Source organism: Sminthopsis crassicaudata, chromosome 2, assembly GCF_048593235.1.
Source record: "Sminthopsis crassicaudata isolate SCR6 chromosome 2, ASM4859323v1, whole genome shotgun sequence".
Classification (NCBI taxonomy): domain Eukaryota; kingdom Metazoa; phylum Chordata; class Mammalia; order Dasyuromorphia; family Dasyuridae; genus Sminthopsis; species Sminthopsis crassicaudata.
The window spans coordinates 509220079-509238812 of NC_133618.1; the positions used below are offsets into that span (position 1 = coordinate 509220079).

Sequence of the window (18734 nt, forward strand, 5' to 3'; positions counted from 1 at the left end):
TAGTTTGTACAGTACAATAGTATTCTATCATCACAATCATATACTACAATTTGTTCAACTGTTCCCCAATTGATGGGCATCTCTTCAATTTCCAATTCTTTGCACAACAAAAGCACTGCTATAAATAATTTTATACATATAAGACTTTTTCCATTTTATCTCTTTGGGGATAGACCTAATAGTAGTATTGCTGGGCCAAAAGGTGTTACACATATTTTATAGCTCTTTGTCATGATCCCAAATTGTTCTCCACAATGGTCAAATCAGTTCACAATTCCACCAGCTCATCAGTGTACTTATTTTCCCACATACCTTCCAGCATTTGTCATTTTCTCTTTCTGTCATATTACCTAATCTGATAGGTCTGAGGCCATACTTTTAAATTATTTTATGTACATTTCTCAGAGGTGATTTAGAGCATTTTTTCATATGATTATAGATAGCTTGGATTTCTTCTGAAAACTGCCTGTTCATATTCAACTGGGGAATGGCTCTTATTTTTTTTTAATATAAATTTGGCTTAGTTCCCTTTATATTTGAAACCCACTGGTTTTGGAGTTAGGAAGACTTGATTTTGAATCTCACTTAGGCAATTGCTATTTCTATGACCCTGGACAAGTCATTTAAATGTTTTGGGCCTTGGTTTCCTCAATTGTAAAAATAAAGATTTGGATTTAACTACTTCAAAGATTCCTTCTAGCTCTAAATTTATAATTCTATGCCTTCTTATAGGAGGGGCTGCAACTAGGTGTAGGTGACCAAGGGTGAAAAGTGGGAGTTAGACATGAATTGAGAATTCTGGGTTTAAATTCTACAGTTTACAGTTAAGTAACTCTGCAGTCATGGGAGAGGGGGAGAGGGGATAAAGAAAGGAGAAAATTAGAAGAAAAAAAAAAAGAAGGAAGGGGTGGGGAGGAGGAATTTTTCTGAATAAGACTATTATCCAATCTAAATCTATGGGCGGTCTCCCTTTAATCTCAAGGCTCTCTTAAATAGCATTATATGTGGGTCACTCCGTGGCCTCCAAGCACTTTCACTAGCTCCTATCGAAGGAGAGGGGAATCAACAGTGATGGACAGCTCTCCTTAATCTTTATACTTTGTAAAAAAAAAAAAAAAAAAAAAAAAACGGACTCAGCACTACGCAACAGTTTGGGTACCAGACCTGCTTTGGAGACGTAGTGCTGACGATTCTTCCTGTTCCACTGAAGAGATCGAAGACTTGCCGAATCCGAGGAGAGGATGATCTTTGTTAGCTCTAGGGCCTCTCGAGTCAGGGAATGTCTACATAGCATTGGTCAGGGAGTAAGGTTAGAAGGGCACTTCTCAGCATAGCTGCGGCAGCTCTTTAAGCCACTCGAAGGCTAGACTGACAAAAGGGAAGAAGCTTCAGTGAAGCTTTGAGGGAGGATGCAAGATCCTGAGGCGAAAAAGGGACAGAGATGTTCACTTTTTCAACTGAATAAAAAGACTAAATCTAGTACAAAATGACCACTCCTTGGAGCACAACGCCTGGCCGAGAAAATGGGCTGGGACATTCTCTACCCTGACTCTGAGCCAGCTCGGGATGTAGTTTGATGGGTCTCTATGGGTGAAATTTTCTCGGATGCCTGTGGATGATTTCTTCCTCCATTGTAGTGCAGTGTTGGCCCGAGCTGATTCTACTGCTCAGTGAAAGCGGGAAGCAGGTTATCTGAAATAAAAGGATAAAACAACAGAATAATGATAACGACAAATAACTAGAATTTATACTGCGTTGTAAGATTTGTAAAATGCTTTGCACTCGTTACCTCCTTTAATCATCACAACAATCCTGTAAGATACGTGAGATCACGACCATTTTGCAGATAAGGAAACTGAGATTAAAAGAGATTCAATGACTTGTCCAGGGTCACACGGCTAATAACTATCAGAGGAGAAATAAATGGAGGCTACGACGTAACAGGAAACTCCACATCCCCCATGCTAGTTCCCCATCCCCCAAAAGGATACCTGCTTCTTTAGTGTCACTCAAGAGTAAGTTTGTGTCCCAGAATAAAGAGAGCAGGAAGCTTCGAGAGCCGGGCTGAGGAATGGCCCAAAGCGAAGTTGGGAAACCTTATACCACCCCTAGGGATACTCAGTCCCACAAGGTGGGGAATCCGCAAATGGCGAAGAATACATAGTATCTGTGGCCATTCACGTACGGCTCCAGACGCGAAAAAAGTCAGAATACCTGTCGCTCCGCTATTCTCCGTGGGAGGCTGTATATGCCTAGACTGAGTCTTTAAAAGAAAGGGCTGAGGGCGGGCAGTAAGTACTTCGATACCCCCGAGAGCCAGGACGGGGCGGAGCATTGGGCGGGGGCAGAGCCAGGGGCGGAGATCAAGGCCGCGTGGGTGCCTCCCTCTAGCACGCTGGACAGCTCCCCTCCCAGAACCTTCGGCCCGCGGTTTTGTTAGGCTGAGAGCCACAAACGAGTTGGCCCCCGGGGAGGGCGAGGGGCGTCTCCGACGCTTGCCCTTACTCCCTCCCAACTCCCACTCCCGCCCACTGGCCCCCGTCCCACTGCCCGCCCTCGCAGCTTAGCCCCTCGCCCTGGCCGAGCGCACACTGAGCCTCTGGGTCGCCACAGGACGGGCTGAGTGAGAAGTCCTCTCTGTCCTTCCAAGTCAGCCTCAGGAAACCAGAGCCCGAGCCGCAGCAGGGTGTCAGAGATGCTACTCGAGCCGGAGCCCGAACGGGACAGGGAGAGGCCTGGAGTTCCTGCCGCCGCAGCGGTCTGCACCTTCGGCGAGACCCAAGGTAAAAGCTCTGAGGCCGCTAGAAGGCCCGAATTAATTTACTTCCCTTAAGTCCCAGGATGTGCTGTGTATGTGTATAAATGTGTGTGTGTGAGAGGCAGACAAGCTGCTCGTACTGGCGCTTGAGAGTAAGAAAGTGAGAGTGTAAGTGAAAATAGTAAATGTGGGAGTGAGGGTAGTAAAGTGTGGGGTTCTAAGTGAGGGTCGTAAATGTGGGAGCCTAAGTGAATGAGGGTAGTGTAGCGTGCAAAAGAGTAAGCTTGCTGCTTACTGTGCCTTAAAGGAGCACTTAAAGGTGTGATCCTGTTTATGTGCGTATATGGAAAGATGAACCCCGCTTCTGGGCCCTCAGCATCTTGAGAAGCGTCCCCAATCACCCGATGCAAGGGGCTGCGGGAGGACATTGCTCTTTTCTTACCTCTGTTCTTTAGAAGACACCCCCACCACCCCTAATACACATTTATAACTTTTACGACCTCTCGAAACTTCTAGGAAGGGAATCCCAAGTGAAGGGAGAAGGGGAGGTTCTCTAGGTTGTAGTGCTTTCCTCACAAGATTTTCCACAGTCCCCCACCTCCGCCGTAGTTCTTCAGGTCGTTGGCTGAATAATGAGGGCGATTGTTGGTACCACCCTGGCCAGATGCCGAGCGCGTGGGGGACCCGCCCCCAACCCATCACTCAGCTGGACAGGCCGGTCCGCCCCCTCTCCTCCCGCACTGCCCGAGATGGGACGAAGCGTCACACACTGTGATACTTAAGCACAAACTGTGCTCCTTTCCATACCCTCTCTGGCCCAATCCGACCACAACGTGTGTATTTGCTTGGGGCTGAGGACTGACAGAAAAGCTAGGAAATTGTTATTCTCTGTCTCTGTCAGCCTCTCTGTCCGTTTTTGTGTCTCACTCTCCGTCTCTGTGTCTCTCTGACTCTGTCTATCTGTGTCTCTCTGTGTGTATCTCTTTTTCTTTCTCTCTCCTCATTCCTAGATTCCAGAGAAAGACAGAATCATGACAGAACAAGAGCAGGAGGTGGGGGAGGTTGTTGGATCCTTAACAAGTGATGCCCCCTTCCCTTCTTAAGGCTAACCCTAATTCTGCTTCTCTTAATACTCTGCTGTATTCTCATTTCCCTACTAGGTTGTAGGTCTCTGTCATTAGCGATCTGTAATTGTGTTTCTGTCTGAGTGACTCCTGATCTAGCTGATCTGGGGTCCCAGCCTCCTCAACATTAGTGAACAGTAGTAAGCTCCATCCCTACTCAATGCCTTTGAATCCAATTGCTTAGTTTACTTTCCTGCCCAGGGAGGTGAAGATGGGGCAGGAGAGGGAAGGACTCCGAGATTGGGCTCCTCAATGTCTTCTTATCCTCTACGCTGGAGATCTGGATGATTCAAGTATATCTTCCTTTGCCTGATCTGAGCTTAGCAACTGAAGGATGAACTAGGAGCAGAATGCCCCAAATTATCTAGCCTTGACTACTGAAGGAAAGTGTTTGTAAGTGTGTATATGTATAGCGCTTTGCCTTCTCTCTTCTTTCTCCCTGTTCTCTCTGACCCAGATCCCAGAAATCACTCCTCTAGTATTCCTGAGATGGAAGAAGAGAGACCAACCCATGTTTTAGGGAACAGGTGTTAAGGAAAGGATATGGGGGAAAAAAACACAAACAAAAACTCCAAAGCTGCAATGAATTTTAAGCTATCTCTGGCCCAGATCAGAAGGTTGGGGAGTGCAAAAATGAGTAACAATGCAGAGGAGGTGAATCTAAGAGGAAATCTTGTGAGAAAGAGGGAAAGAACGGAGTGCTTAATAAAAGAAAAAGAAGCCCTAGGGCGGGAAATAGTTTTTTTTTTGAGGGGGGTGATAGACTGCGAAGAAATCTCCATTTCAGCCCCTTTGGTTCGTTCATGCCCTTTGAATCTGTATTCCATCTTAAATTCTTAGGAAAGAAGAGAGGAATTCACCAACTCAAAGTTTTGTGAGCTTGGTTACGGCTATGTTTTAATAATTTTTAAAACTCCCTTCATCCCAAGTCTCCTCCAAGGTAGCGTAGACCTTTCATCTCGAGTGGACTTTGGATGCTGGGATAAAAAGCTGTAGTTTATTTCGATTAAGGCCATCCCAGTAAACAGCACTCCGATTGATTTCCCCAGGCACTGCAGAAAGGATAATTCCTTTCTCAAGGGCTGAAATGTGCGAGACAGCAAGACTGAGGGATCTCGGACACAACGAGGGGTCCTAACATCTCCTGGATCACTCTTTACAATTATTGAATTAAATTACCGGCCTTGCTGGATCTCTCCCGCCCTGGAAACTAAGAATTGGGACTGGACGGGTGGGCATTCAAATGGTCCAGCACGCATCAAAGAGAATAGTTTGGGGCCAGTTATCACGGGCTCTAATCTTGGAAGAATTCCGTTTCCATACCATCCTTTTCCCAAAAGGAATCCCCCCCCCCACCCACACACTGATTTCTGAACACTTACAGTTAGCCCGAGCCCGGTCTCAGTATGGGAACTGGAGGCGGGGCGGAGAAGGTTGGTGTTCCCTGGACCTCCGGACACCTGTGGCCTTCCTCTCGCTCCCCAGAGGCGAACCTGGAAGGAGGGAGACAGGATTCATAATAAGCTCTCCTCCAGCAGGAAGAACCTCTGGAACCTACTCTTATTCCCGGGACCGGGATCTCCCGAAGTCAGAATAGGCTGCAGCCAGGACAAAGAGGGGTTTCTCCCGGAAACTATCCCTAGATGCTGTTTTGTGGTTGTTTTTCCCCTCCCCGGGGTAAGAGCGAGGGAAGTTCAGGTTCTGCTTATCGGGGGGCCTGGGCTTGAGTTTCTAGTGAATCTTCCCCAGATTCAAACTATGTAAGTGAATTACACAAACTGGTCTCCAAATACCCTTCTAGTCTCTGTCGTATTCCCTAAGGACCATAGCTCGTGATACCAGAAAAAACATTGAGGGAATTTCAAGCATGCTGCCGGTAGCGGTCAAACCAAAACGGTTCCCTGCGTCCTTCCTCTCCCCCATCCCCCACCCATAAACACGACATCTCACTCTCCAACTGCCCCGCCTCTCCTAGGCCCCGAGAGGCTAGCGGAGCCCCGTCCCTCTGGGTGCTGTGGCTGTTAATTAGTCTTGTCTCAAGGTACAGCAGAAACCAGTCACTCTGCGCCCCTGTGCGCTCCAACGCGTCTGCCAGGCTGCAGCTCCCCCACCTCTAAATACCCTGGTCTGCAAGTGTAGGCGGCCTCTGAGCTCCCCTGTAGACGCCAAGAGCTCACGGAGCACTCCCGAAGGGGGGCGGGGGCATAGAAGGTGGGAGCGAGAGGGGGCGTGGGGAGAAGAGGAAGTAAGGGGAGGTTCGGTATCCAAACCTAGTCCGGAGCGCGAATCACGCGAATTGGGAAGGCCGATAGAAGGCTATCTGGCCTGGGTCTGGCCCTGCCTTTTCTATAGTCCTAAAGTTTATTTTCCGAAGAGTCCGCCGAGGATTCTCCCAGTTCCAGAAACCAGGGGAATAGGCGACGGGCGATGCAAGATGGACGCCCTTAAAGAACTGGGGTCGGGGAAAGACTCCGCCGGGACAGACATGCTTCTCGCGCTGCTAGCACAGAACGAGGACCTGCGCAAAGGTAGGGGTACACAGGCCTGAGCCGAGATCCTTCATACCCAGAGAGGCCCAGAGAGGAGGGAAATCTTATAGGGTTCTTGCTCACCTTCCTTGTTAGGTGAAGATTCTTTGAGTAAGAATATCTTGAGCCACATCTTCTTGGTTGCACCGAGTTCAGGGTCAACCTTCTGAACCAGGGAGCAAAGCTTGGGTGCCAAAGCCCGCTTGGGAAGGATTCTCGCAACGTGAAAGAGGCCAGTTCTGGGGTGAAAAGAAAAAAAGGTACTAGGAGATGGCTTGTTTTCAGAGTCCTCAGGAAAGGCGGATCAACTGCTGCCCCAACACCCCCGGAGGATCGTGCCCCAATCTTCGGGCTTTTCCACTCCCTCTCAGACCAGAGGAAGTTGAGCGTTCTCTGTGTCTGGAGCAACTTCTCCGTGGGCGCTGGCAGCGGTCTCCTAGCTCCTTCCTGTCTCAGAGCAGGGAACAAACCTGGCTACTGTGACTTCCCGGGTTCCATTCTTGGAGAACCCGGGTGAGTGCAGGCCCTGAGCTCAGGACAAGACCAGCGATTCCTATCTTGTTTAAGGAAATGGAGAATCCCCCGTTATCATCAATAAAGGCGGTCGGACCTGAGGAGCCAGGGTCCCTGGGCAGGCTTTGTCCACCTTTTGAAAATCCGGCGTTTAGTGTGTTATTGCTTTGGGGCGTCTGTTTGTTAGTGCTGTCTCTGTGTGGAGAGCTTCGTTTCCTATTTGTATAGAGGTGTAAACGTGTGTTTTGAATCTGTACTTATACATTTCATTTTTACCTGTTTGAGGTTTGTGGAGTATTCACGTGTTTTAGGGGAGCTAATTCTTCCCCTTGAATTTGAGTCTTGGTTGAATTTTGTGTTCTTAAATGTTTGCATTGTGTTAAATTCATTTGCATCGTTTATATGGCAGTATGTATTTGTACTGTTGTGTTGTATATGGTTTATGCATATGTCCTATATTTTTCTTTAGGCATGTGTTTCTATGATGGCTAGGTAAATCTAATTTATGATGTTAGTTTATTGTGTGTTGGATTGGGTTAGGATGTTTTGTTGGTATACTCTGCCCAGGGCTGTGTTATATTGTGTTAAGTTAATCTGTATCCTGGATGTTTGGGATCTATTAGGTATTCAGCTTTGTTCAGGGATTCATTGAGTGTTCAGCTTTCACCCCGAAGTATGACTCTCTACAACTCAGGCTCTAAGTGTCAGGCCTTCATTGAGGGAAACAGCTTCTGTGCCCTGGAGATGAGCTCTCCCCTGATGGAGTCAGGTCTCAAATGAAGAGACAATAAAAGGGAAGCTAGTCCAGGCCAGAGCTTTCTTTTAATTAAGCTAAGAGTACAGAGACCAAAATGAGGGAACTAGGAGAGAGCATGGCACAAAGCAGAGTCAATGAAGGGCTGAGTAAAGAGGCACACTTATAGGCTGCAGGTCTTCAGGGCAAGTGAAACTTCCTAGAAATGGTGGCCCCATTTTGAGATTCTCTAATCCCACTGACTCTTAGACATACTCTATTTCCTAGTCAGAGCAGGCCTGTGATCTCCTTTCCATTCTACTTCTATAACATCTGAATCCAGACAAGTTTTAGGCCCAAAGGTCCAAAACCTAAATCCAAAGGTGAGACTGAATCTGTCCCCAAACACCCATCTCATAATTTCCTCAAACAGCCTACTTGCTGACCAGGACTTCTTAGTGTCAAACTTTAAAGTTCTTTACTGGTAGGTCACAGAACATTAGTTTCTTCCTCAAGGCCAAGGCTCTGAACAGTGCTAAAGACACTGAGTTATCCCTGCTTCTGAGTCTCTATAGGCCTCAGCACCTTGCAGACTTGGAACTAACTCCTGGCTTTGACTGGTGGGAAAATTGGCATGCTATTCAGGCCAGTTCTTACACTGACAAGATTCTCTGACTTATAGATCAGGAAACTCCTACTCCTCCTCCCCTTAACCCCACCCCCACCCCAAACACAGGAAGATGCATATTGAGAGCATATTGATAGGACTCCATCCTCCAGTAAATCCTTACACAAACCTCAGTTCTTTAGAGTCACAAAGTAATAACAGCTCATACATATTATGTCACATATATAAATGTGTGGTTGTGTGTATATGTATATTATTCTAAGGGTTGCAAATCATTTTCTTTATAAAAGAGTTCAAGTGTTAGATAAAGATCAGCTAGTACCCCATTTTGCAGCAGAGAAAACTGAGGTTTAAGATTAAATGATTTGCTCATCATCACAAAGTGTTTAACCCAAGACTGGAACTTAGTATCTTGATTCCAAGCTTAGAGAAACTGAGCTGCAGTGACTCCCATAGGTGAGAAAGTGGGAGTAGTTCTGGGGGTGGGAGGAGGAGAGAAGGGTCAGATCTAGGGTTCTGTTTTGATTCAACCTGCTTTTATTTATTTATTTTTGACGGAGGTTCCAGGGAAGGGGCTGTCCTAAGAGACTAGGGGAAAGGGGTGTGGTGAGGTGGGAAGAAAGGGAATGAAAGCGTCCAGCAAGACCTGCTCCTGGAAAGAGGGAGTTAGCGAGTAAGCAGAAGGGAAAACGTCCATAAGCACTCCAGAACATTATCTAGCCGAGCGCAACCTGTCTGAAGCCACGATGCAACGTAAGAAATATCCTTGAGGACGTTAGGAATGGGAATGGAACAGGAGGTTAGGAGGTGTTTTTCGGGTGCGGGATAGGGAATGGAGGGTATGCATCTTTGTTTGCTAAGAGTATTAGCTCTCAACAATAATACCCAGAACTGAATTTTAACGGGCATTGAGTCTCAGAAGTTGGCGTTTTCCGAAATTTTTCAGCCGTGTCTTGCGCCAGTTTGAGGAGCTGTCCGTATTTTGGGGTGCTGAAAAATCTGAGCTAACCTAACCTTTACTAAAGAGTCTAAATTGCCGCGTCGCTTGGTTTGTCCACTCAACTTTCGTGGATTATTGTCACCTTCCCTCCCCGCCCTCTCCCCCCATTCCTTTTTTGGTGACCTAGCTAGTTGTTTCCAGGGGATAGTGTGTGTGTGTGTGTGTGTGTGTGTATGTTTTGTGGGCTGGTTTTGGGGTGTAGTTAAATATTAACTCAGGGACCCCGTCTCAGCTGTACCTCCGTGGACACAGATCAGAAGTCTATCTTTCTGGATTGTGAGTTTATCGGAACCAGAATGGGTAGGTCTAGACTTCAAATACTTCTCAGTTTGCCCCATACTGGGAACAAGGTAACATTTTAGGATAAAATCCGCATTGTGTGTAGTCTAGGCCCTAGTGTAGGAAGCCCTGATACCTCTAACTTTACGGGACCACTGAGACATTGTTTTGAGTGAGGAAAGAAGGCCATTGGACCGTTGGCTTCCCATCTTGGAATCTTCAGAGCATCCCAACTGTGAATTTGGGGACTACAGAAATCTTTTCCTTTTTTCCTCCTTGCTCTGACTGTTCTAGTGGCTTTGAATTCTGTCCGTAGACTAACTATTGAGGAGTTCGTGGGGTTGCGTTCTTACCTCCCCAGAATCCCCTATCCCTGCTGAAAGAACTAGGGCTAGGGAATGGATGACTAACACTGGTCGTGTTTCTACATAGGTATCGTTTTTAATCTTTATTTTAGAAGGAGGATAATCCTTCACACCACATGTGCCTTTGGGGATAAAACGAAACACTCTCATTCCAAGAAGCTCTCGCTCCTTATTTTCCATTCCCAGTGAAATAGTAGTTCCAATATCTATTATCCAACGCCAAGCTCTTGGAAGTTCAATTCTGCCATTGGCTGCAAACTGAGTGAACTTGTTCGCCAATTCTTGCTGAATTGGGTGAACAGACAGGAAATGGTCCTAGAACCCGTTGCTGGAGTGTAATGACAATTATAGAAAGGGCAAACGAACTCAGAACAAACTTGGAAGTAGAGAGAGTGTGCCCACATGTGTATGCAGACAAACAGCCCTCACAGACTCTGAGTGTATCCAAATGTGTGAGCGTGTGTGTATTGGGGAATGTAAATTCTAAAGCAGTCACAAACGTTGCATACTAATGAAGACATCCATGGTGTATCCGATAAATATATACACAATGTACTCTACTAGTAGTATATTTCTTTCTGTACTTGCATCATAGTCAGCGTGTTTCAATATTCAATTCAATATTTTGTGTGATCAGATTCAGCTCCAACAATAAAATTTCCAAACAAATGCTACATAATATATTCGGATAAGCAGTTGCTTTTGGGACAATCTGTATGCAACAGAACTAACGGGAGATCTATGCGTTTGCTCCTGTGCACCGCCTGTCTAAACATCTTCCCGTTTTCATCACGTACTCATACAAATCTGTGGATGACTCACAAAACCTGAGTTTCTTTATAAGAAATGACCATCCACACTGCATCTTATAGACAAACAAGGTCTATTGAGTGTACATATATACGGAAGTGAAGCAGATAATTTCTGTATTCATCTCAAGGAATATGGAATCTCTAGGGCCGGAATGGGAAACCAGGATAGGCAACGGGAATCTAGCTCTGTTGCAAAACATTGTAGGAAGAAAATTTTCCCTTCTGGCTGAGATTCTCGGAGATGGGCCTCAGAAAAAGCGAGCATGAGCTGAGCTGAGCTCTCCATCCAAATGAGCTTCTTTCCCCCTTTCCCTCTTCCACACAGAGATCCCCTTGTGCGCCGGCTGCAATCAGCACATCGTGGACAGGTTCATCCTCAAGGTCCTGGACAGGCACTGGCACAGTAAGTGCCTCAAGTGCAGCGACTGTCAGACACCGCTGGCCGAGAAGTGTTTCAGCCGTGGGGATGGTGTCTATTGCAAGGAGGACTTCTTCAAGTGAGTCGGGCGGCGGGGAACAACTGGGCACTAGGAGCAGGGCTAAAAGCTTCAGATCAGTCCCCTGAAAGGCTGACCTGCCGGCACTATTTAAGTCTTCCCACGCTGGAGTTAAATGGCATTCAACCGAGACAAAACAGACTGGGGTACAAGGTTTTGGAGCCGGGTGAAGATGGCGGAGAAGTTGGCATCTTCTATTTCTTCCAAAGCAAACCTCCGCTTCTATAGGAGCCCCTACTATCCCTCTCAAGCACTAGTTGGTAGCTAGTATTTATTTTCTAATCGAAGGAAAATTAGTGTGAGCTCCGAGCAACTTCTCTTCGATCTAGAAGTGTAGAGAGAAGCCACACATAACGAAACCTGCTTGGAATAGCCTTTCCCTCTGAGAGACAGGGGAGCCCGTTGGTGCGCTAGACCCCTGTATTGCAGTTCTCTGTTCATGGCTTTGGACGAGTCCTTCCCAATAATCTTATCATGCAGGGGGTACAACCGGGTTTCTCTGACTCGAGGGAAAGTCCCCTCTCAATCCTTCGGAATAGAATACCAAAAAAATTGTTTGTTGGAAAAGTTAAAGCACATGGGCTAGGAAACCAGATGTAAAGATTGGGTGGTATTATAGTCGTGCTTGTATAGTTAAATCTCTTACCTATCTATTATCTGATTCGGTTTTCACAACAATCCCGTGAGATAGACATAGCAGGGGTTATGATAGCCATTTCACAGATAAGGAAATTGAGGGTCTCCGATATGATTTTTAGGATCACATTGTCAGGAAGTAACAGAGCTTAAGATCAGAACCCGAGTCTGTTGATTCCCGAACTCGAGCTCTTTCTGCTGACAGCAAGATTTTAATTAATGTCTTTATCATCCGTGTAGCCTCTCCTGCCCTGCTCCTATCCCCCACCGTTACCCAAGCCCTAAGTCTTTGGCCTTGGTGTTGCAGGAGGTTCGGGACCAAATGCGCAGCGTGTCAGCAGGGCATCCCGCCTACGCAGGTAGTTCGGAGGGCTCAAGACTTCGTCTACCACCTGCACTGTTTCTCCTGCGTGGTTTGCAAGCGGCAACTAGCTACAGGCGACGAGTTTTATCTCATGGAGGACAGCCGGCTGGTCTGTAAAGCCGACTACGAGACTGCCAAGCAGCGGGGTAAGGCCGCTGCAGTGCTGGGTGGAGAGGCCGTTATTGGGGAAGAGGGGCAATTTATCTTCAGTGATCTCCTATCTTCTCTCGGGGAAATGCTATAGTTCTCCCTGGAGGCACATCCCGCGAAAGAAGGGGAAAAGACAATCAAGTTAATTCTTATTCTCCCTAGAAAAGAAAGTTAAGATTTCCCTGGCTGCATTTCGTTAGCCAAGAGGAAAAAACTATCCGAACACATATGTCACATATGACTAAATATGAAGGGTGAATTTAATTTGCCGAATAAGCTCTTCAATTCTGGCTGTGAATTAAGCCAACAACACGAGAATGAGGTGGGGGGAAAAGAGGTTCTGGTAATTTAAAAGAAGATGGGAGGGAGTAGAATTTTAAGATGATCACAGATTTTATATATATACATATATATGTATATATATGTATGTATGTATGTATGTATGTATATAAAAATCCAAGAACAAAACTTTCTCCTGTTATTCTTGTCAAATCATGTAATAGGTATAAAAATGTATGCCTTTTTCTCTGAGAAAAGGGCTTATCTTTTCATCAAGAAGAGCGCATAGACTCCAATAATCTTAGAACCACAAAATTAGAGAAACTTTCAAACCACAGAATCTGAGAACCATAAAAAGAAAAGAACCATTAGACTGGAGAATTTAGAATAGCAGAGCTGGAAGGGATCTTCGAAATCTCCTGGCCCCCGACCCCTCCCCTCATTTTATGGTTCCTAGCTCCTCTGGGTTTCGAGAGCTTCAGGGACCAGGGAAGGGTGTCGCTGCGGAAAAGGGTCAGCGGAGCACTCCTGTCGTTGCAGAGGCCGAATCTACAGCCAAGCGGCCTCGCACCACTATTACGGCGAAGCAACTGGAGACGCTGAAAAATGCCTACAATAACTCGCCCAAGCCTGCGCGCCACGTCCGAGAACAGCTTTCGTCCGAAACTGGCCTCGACATGCGAGTGGTTCAGGTCAGAGACTGCTCTAGCCCCTTGCCCGCCCAACCTGGGTAGAACCTCAATTACCCGGGCTCCGAGCCGGGTGTCCTTTCTGCAGACAAACCCGCCGAGCTCAGTCCTGCTGGGCAGGATCGGATGTCAGTACACAGGGCCAAGTGGGGCCCCAGGGTTGACCTGAATCATTTTTCATTCTCCTCTTCCTGATCCAGGAGAGCTCATAACCTTTTTTTTTTGGGGGGGGGAGCAGTCTGGGAAATTCGATGGACTTCTCGTAAAGTGTTAAATGCATAAAATAAAAGACATGAGATTGCATAGGAAGCCAATTATATTGAAATGCCTCTATTAAAAAAAAATTTTTTTAAGTTAATGGACCCTCGATTAAGAACCCCTGCCTAGGTTAACATAGAGAGGGGGAAAAAAATCTACCTCGTAACCGCTTAACTGAGGACCGCCAAAGTTTAGCTTTCTCTGTGTCCGAGCTCATTTATTCATAATCTACAACACTTTTTCCCCTCGTTAAAGATAAACGCGGGAAAAACCGATCTCCAATCCCTTATTCGGCCGAAAACAGGAACCAAGATTTAGCCTTTTCACTTCACCTGGCAATGTCCTTCCCTTCTTCCCCCCCCTCCCCCTCTCCCGTCCTTCATTGTTCCTAACAGGTTTGGTTCCAGAACCGGCGCGCTAAAGAGAAGCGACTTAAGAAGGACGCGGGCCGGCAGCGCTGGGGTCAGTACTTCCGCAACATGAAACGTTCCCGGGGCAACTCCAAATCCGACAAGGACAGCATTCAGGAAGAGGGGCCTGACAGCGATGCTGAGGTCTCCTTCACAGGTGAGCAGCAGCGAGGAGAAGGACGCCTCTCTTCCCCTATCCCACGTATTCCTCCGAGTCCTTGATTCAGACTTGCAGGCTGGTATTCGCCAGGGAAGTTGTGCGCTCTTTGGCTTAGGGAGAAAGAAGGAATATTACTGTGGAGCCTGGGGAGAGATTGCTTTTATTCCTGGATGACAGCAAGAGACTTTGCAGATATATACAGCTTTCCTCCCGGTCTCCAGATTTTCCCATTGAATCCTTCTCCACGCCTTCAATCAGCGATTGTTGGTTAATTTAGACAGTGAAGATGGATGCTTTTTCAAAAATCCACCTTGCTGACTGGGTTATATGGATTGCTTATCTACACTGATCAACTGAACTGCATAATTGTCTGACCCCATTTCCCTCCGTTGATCAACCTTTAAATTAGAATCTGAGTTCTGCTATTTTAATGTTCGTGCAAAGGTATTGTAGCAGGATTTATGGCAAAATCTTTAATCAATGGTTAAAAAATATCAAGAGAAAGTAAAAAGATAGGGTTAGAAATGACCTCAGAAGGTAGGGATAGTACATCTCTTCCTATGTAACAGTGTTATTTACATTACAAAAGGCCTCTCTTTGAGAATAGATGGAAAGAATCTTAATTCAGAGTTGGACTCTGATCTTTGTTCTGTTTCTAATTAGCCATGACTACTGAGGCAAGTCACTGGACCTCAGTTTCCTTACCTGTAAAATGGGGATGGCAATAATATGTCCAGTTAACTTCTCCAATTTGCAAGGTGGTGTCAGTTAAAGCATTTTGTAACGTTTTAAGTCCCACAGAAGAGTCTGGGGTTGATTATTTTTTTAATCTTCGTTATCTGTCAGCCTCTTCTGGGTGTACATGGTGAGCAGAACACAACTAGAATGTTTACTTGCTCATACCTTCCTGTAGGAACTAAAGCAAAAGGAAATGAATAAATTCGAGGCAGACTTCTCTCCATTTTTTCATTTAGAAAATCTGATCCAGTTAATCAGACAAATCTTTTGTTAGGAGCTATCACCTTTTAGAAACAGCTATGCATACAATGGATAGAGCAGTGGGCTGGATTTAGGAGGACCTGAGATCAAATCTCACCTCAGACATTAACTTGCTATGAGAACCCAGGCAGGAGGCAAGTCCCTTAGCCTTTGTTCCTTCAACAATGAAATGAAGATCATAGTAACTACCTACCCAAAGTTGTTGTGACAATCAAATGAGGTAACACTTGTAAAACACTTAGCAAAGTAATTGGCACATATTAGGCTTAATTCTTTCCCTTCCCCTTCACTGTGCCTTCTCCTGGATTAGGCAAAAATCAAGAAAACACAGATTTCAGATTTTAAATGGAAGATCACTAGGAAACAACTTTGAGTGAGGTGAGGGAAGGGAAATCTCAAAACTAAGGTCTTAAAGATCCCACTACCAACTTCAGTTTTATGTTTCCAAGAAGGCCTGCCCTTTCCTATATCCTATGTGTAAGTGAGGTACTTGCTGATTAGCAGGAATGAATATTTGTGACTTGTTTTTCCTAGGAGATTTATTGTGAAATTGTTATATTTTATTCCATATTCACTAATTCCTGTTTGTGAGACAGCTGAACAGGGCTGGTGCTCAGTTTGTGACTAGGTTTAAGAATCAGTCTGTGGGCAAAGTTATTGGTATCTAACTGTAATTAGAACTGGAGCAGAAGTCAATCTTGAATGGCTCAGTCTTTAACCCAAAATCAATGCTCAGTCTGTGGTTAGGATTCAGTCTGGGACTTTGGGATCTATTATTATTATTAATAATAGTTTTTTATTCTCAAAATTCATGCAAAGATGTTTTCAACATACACACCTGCAAAACTTTGTTTTTTCTCCCTCCCTTCTTCCCCATGTCTCCCCTAAATGGCAAATAATCCAATATGTTAAGCATGTACAATTCTTCTAAACATATTTCCACATTGATCATGCTGCACAAGAAAAATCAAGGGATCTATTTCTTTAGATGAACTACCCAGCTATTATGGTTTGTAATCCCATGAGTGGATTTGTCCCCAAAGTTCAGGCCATCTGGTGGTTTTTATAACACTTTTTCTCTATTTCTATTCTAGATGAGCCATCCATGTCAGAGATGAGTCACTCCAATGGGATTTACAGCAATTTGAATGAAAGTTCACCAGCGATGGGAAGGCCAGTGGGCACCAATGGTAGTTTCCCAATGGAGCACAGTGGCCTTCCTACTCAGGACCAATATCATGACCTTCGATCTAGTAGCCCCTATGGCATCCCCCAATCTCCAGCCTCCTTGCAGACCCTCCCTGGTCATCAACCATTAATCTCCAGCTTGGTTTACCCTGACCCTGGCCTAGGCATTGTGGCTCCAGGTGGACCTGGTGTGCCCCAACCCATGCGGGTGATGGGGGGAAATGGACCCAGTTCTGACCTGTCAACAGGGAGCAGTGGGGGCTACCCTGACTTCCCAGCAAGCCCTGCCTCCTGGTTGGATGAAGTTGACCATGCCCAGTTTTGATACAGGATGCATCCCCAGCCTTACTGGAGCTTGAAATCATTGGCTGGGTATCTGAGAACAGCAGGACTCCAGACTACATCTGTGGGGAGGAGGGACAGAAGGTCCTACCCTGCCTCCTCTTTATGTGCCGATCATCCAACCAGGTCATGGGCCACTTTGAAGACTTTGGATGCAGGGAAAGAATGTCAGGGGATCCCTCCCCAAGTTCTTTCGGGACAAGACTGAATCCCCAGATGGAGACTTTTCAGGTTTGAAGAACTCTCCTCTTTTTGCTTTCTGACTCAGCTCATTCTTGTACATGAACATGGACTGGGCCTCATTAGCAGTCTCCAGCTAAAAAGGCTGGTATTTGCTTTTAGTTTTTTTTAAAACAGTCTTCTATTTCACCCTTAAGAGAACATGTATGTACTGCTAGAGGAGAAATGTCATTTCATTTATAGCCAATTCCTTTTTCTAATCATTCTTCTCTGGTTGCGCCTCCCGATCTTGGTCCAACACAGCTGACATTTTGGAATGTTTATTATTATTAGATTTATTGTTCTTATTTGAATTTACTGTTTACACATCAAATGTCAGTTACTTTAGTAAAAAGAAAAAACCAACTTTTATTTGGAGCCCCACAAATTCATCATCTATTTTACTTTCAACATGGCATTCCTGACTCATGAGTCAAAAGCTCAGCATGGACAGCGTCGGGATTTGAACCTTCAGTGTTGCTCACACACTTTTCCAGCACACTGGCTGGATGGATATCTGGTGCACTAGCTAACTGGTTTTACTAGCTAACACAATTTCATTTATCAGAGTCCCTTATCCTTACCAGAGTATCTTTCTTTATAATAACAATGTATAAACTCCTTTGCATTGTATGTCTTTCATTAATTCAGGCAGCCTGTCTTCTCCAACCATCACTTCTACCCCATCCCTCACATAAACATATTTCCTATTTATCTTGACTGAGTGAGAGCACTACTTTCTCATTGACGTCCCCCCCCCCCCCCCGACCCTACTCCCAGCATCTCTTAGGTGAGGAAGAGCCCTGTTGGTTGGAGATGCCTCTGTTTATGTGCTTACTTCCATCCACATCAAACTGTCTGGCAAATATAGCAGACAGCTCCTCCTCTTCTATTTGAGTGTATCCTTTCCAAGGGATTGTTTTCCCTGCCAAGATTGGTTTAAGTTTGTAAACACCTGGGGTTCCCTTTTTACTAGTTTCTTCTAAGACAGGAAAAACCCAAGATGGTTTGAGCTGCACTTAATGTTTGTTGCCAACACCCCCTTGCTTTTGTCCCTATGTTGGATTTGGATTTGGGCTTTGTTACAGCTTTCCCTTGGACAGGGAGTCTGTTCCACATTGACTCTATTTTGTCTGCCATAGGCCACTGGTCACCATAGGAGGCATCTGTATTTCAGGAAGTCCCTCTAGGCTCAGAGAGAGCTGATTGTGAAAAATGAGAACAAAAAAACAAAATCACATGTATGTTGTTACCTGTAAAGCTGAATATTGAACTAACTGTAGATTATGTGAGCGTCCAGTGTCTTTTATTTATTCTCTGATGATCAAATATTTCAAGACTTCAATAAATTTGTCAGTTAAAGTCAATTTATTTTTAAATGTCTTTTACTAGATTTGTATAAAGGGTATCCAGCCTGAACAGCCAAAGCCCCTTTCTGAAAATAATGAAACATTTTGTTTAAAGGGCCGCACATCCATCATGGAATAAAAGAAGCAAGCAACATGGAAGTATTTGCATCTTGTTTGAATATTAGTTCCCATTTGTCATTTAATTTTGGCCATGTTTCTGAGGATAAGGAGAAGGTATCAGAACTCTGCTGGAATAGTGTCGGAGACATTTTTGTTCAGCTATAGGTTGGAATAACTGGACTAACTGAAGTCTCTTCAATTCTAAAGAAATTCTCTGTGTGTGTGTGTGTGTGTATGTGTGGAGGGTGTATGTATACACAATTTGCAGGTATTCTATGCCATGGGAAAGGGAATTTGAAATCAAATAATTTATTCTAGGTCTTAGGTTAAGCAC

The 18734-nt window shown here is 45.3% G+C and overlaps 1 protein-coding gene across 2 annotated transcripts; it reads left to right on the plus strand.

Moving 5' to 3' along the window:
• Positions 1 to 2695: 2695 nt before the first annotated feature.
• On the plus strand, positions 2696 to 18298 carry LHX3 (LIM homeobox 3). Of its 2 annotated transcripts, none has more exons than XM_074285190.1 (6): positions 2696 to 2783; positions 11066 to 11237; positions 12181 to 12383; positions 13207 to 13358; positions 14009 to 14180; positions 16277 to 18298. In XM_074285190.1, the coding sequence occupies exons 1-6, from the start codon at positions 2696 to 2698 to the stop codon at positions 16693 to 16695; spliced, it is 1206 nt and encodes a 401-aa protein (XP_074141291.1). In that variant the 3' UTR covers positions 16696 to 18298. The 2 variants fall into 2 exon arrangements, with proteins under 2 accessions (XP_074141291.1, XP_074141290.1); XM_074285189.1 differs by lacking the exon at positions 2696 to 2783 and adding an exon at positions 6317 to 6410.
• Positions 18299 to 18734: the final 436 nt, after the last annotated feature.

Bases quoted from the DNA above. Each gene is read 5' to 3' on its own strand.
- LHX3 (XM_074285189.1), top strand. From the start codon at position 6,317: ATGGACGCCCTTAAAGAACTGGGGTCGGGGAAAGACTCCGCCGGGACA. The intron at 12,384-13,206 runs GTAAGGCCGCTG...CTGTCGTTGCAG, and splicing joins CGAGACTGCCAAGCAGCGGG to AGGCCGAATCTACAGCCAAG. The intron at 13,359-14,008 runs GTCAGAGACTGC...TGTTCCTAACAG, and splicing joins TCGACATGCGAGTGGTTCAG to GTTTGGTTCCAGAACCGGCG.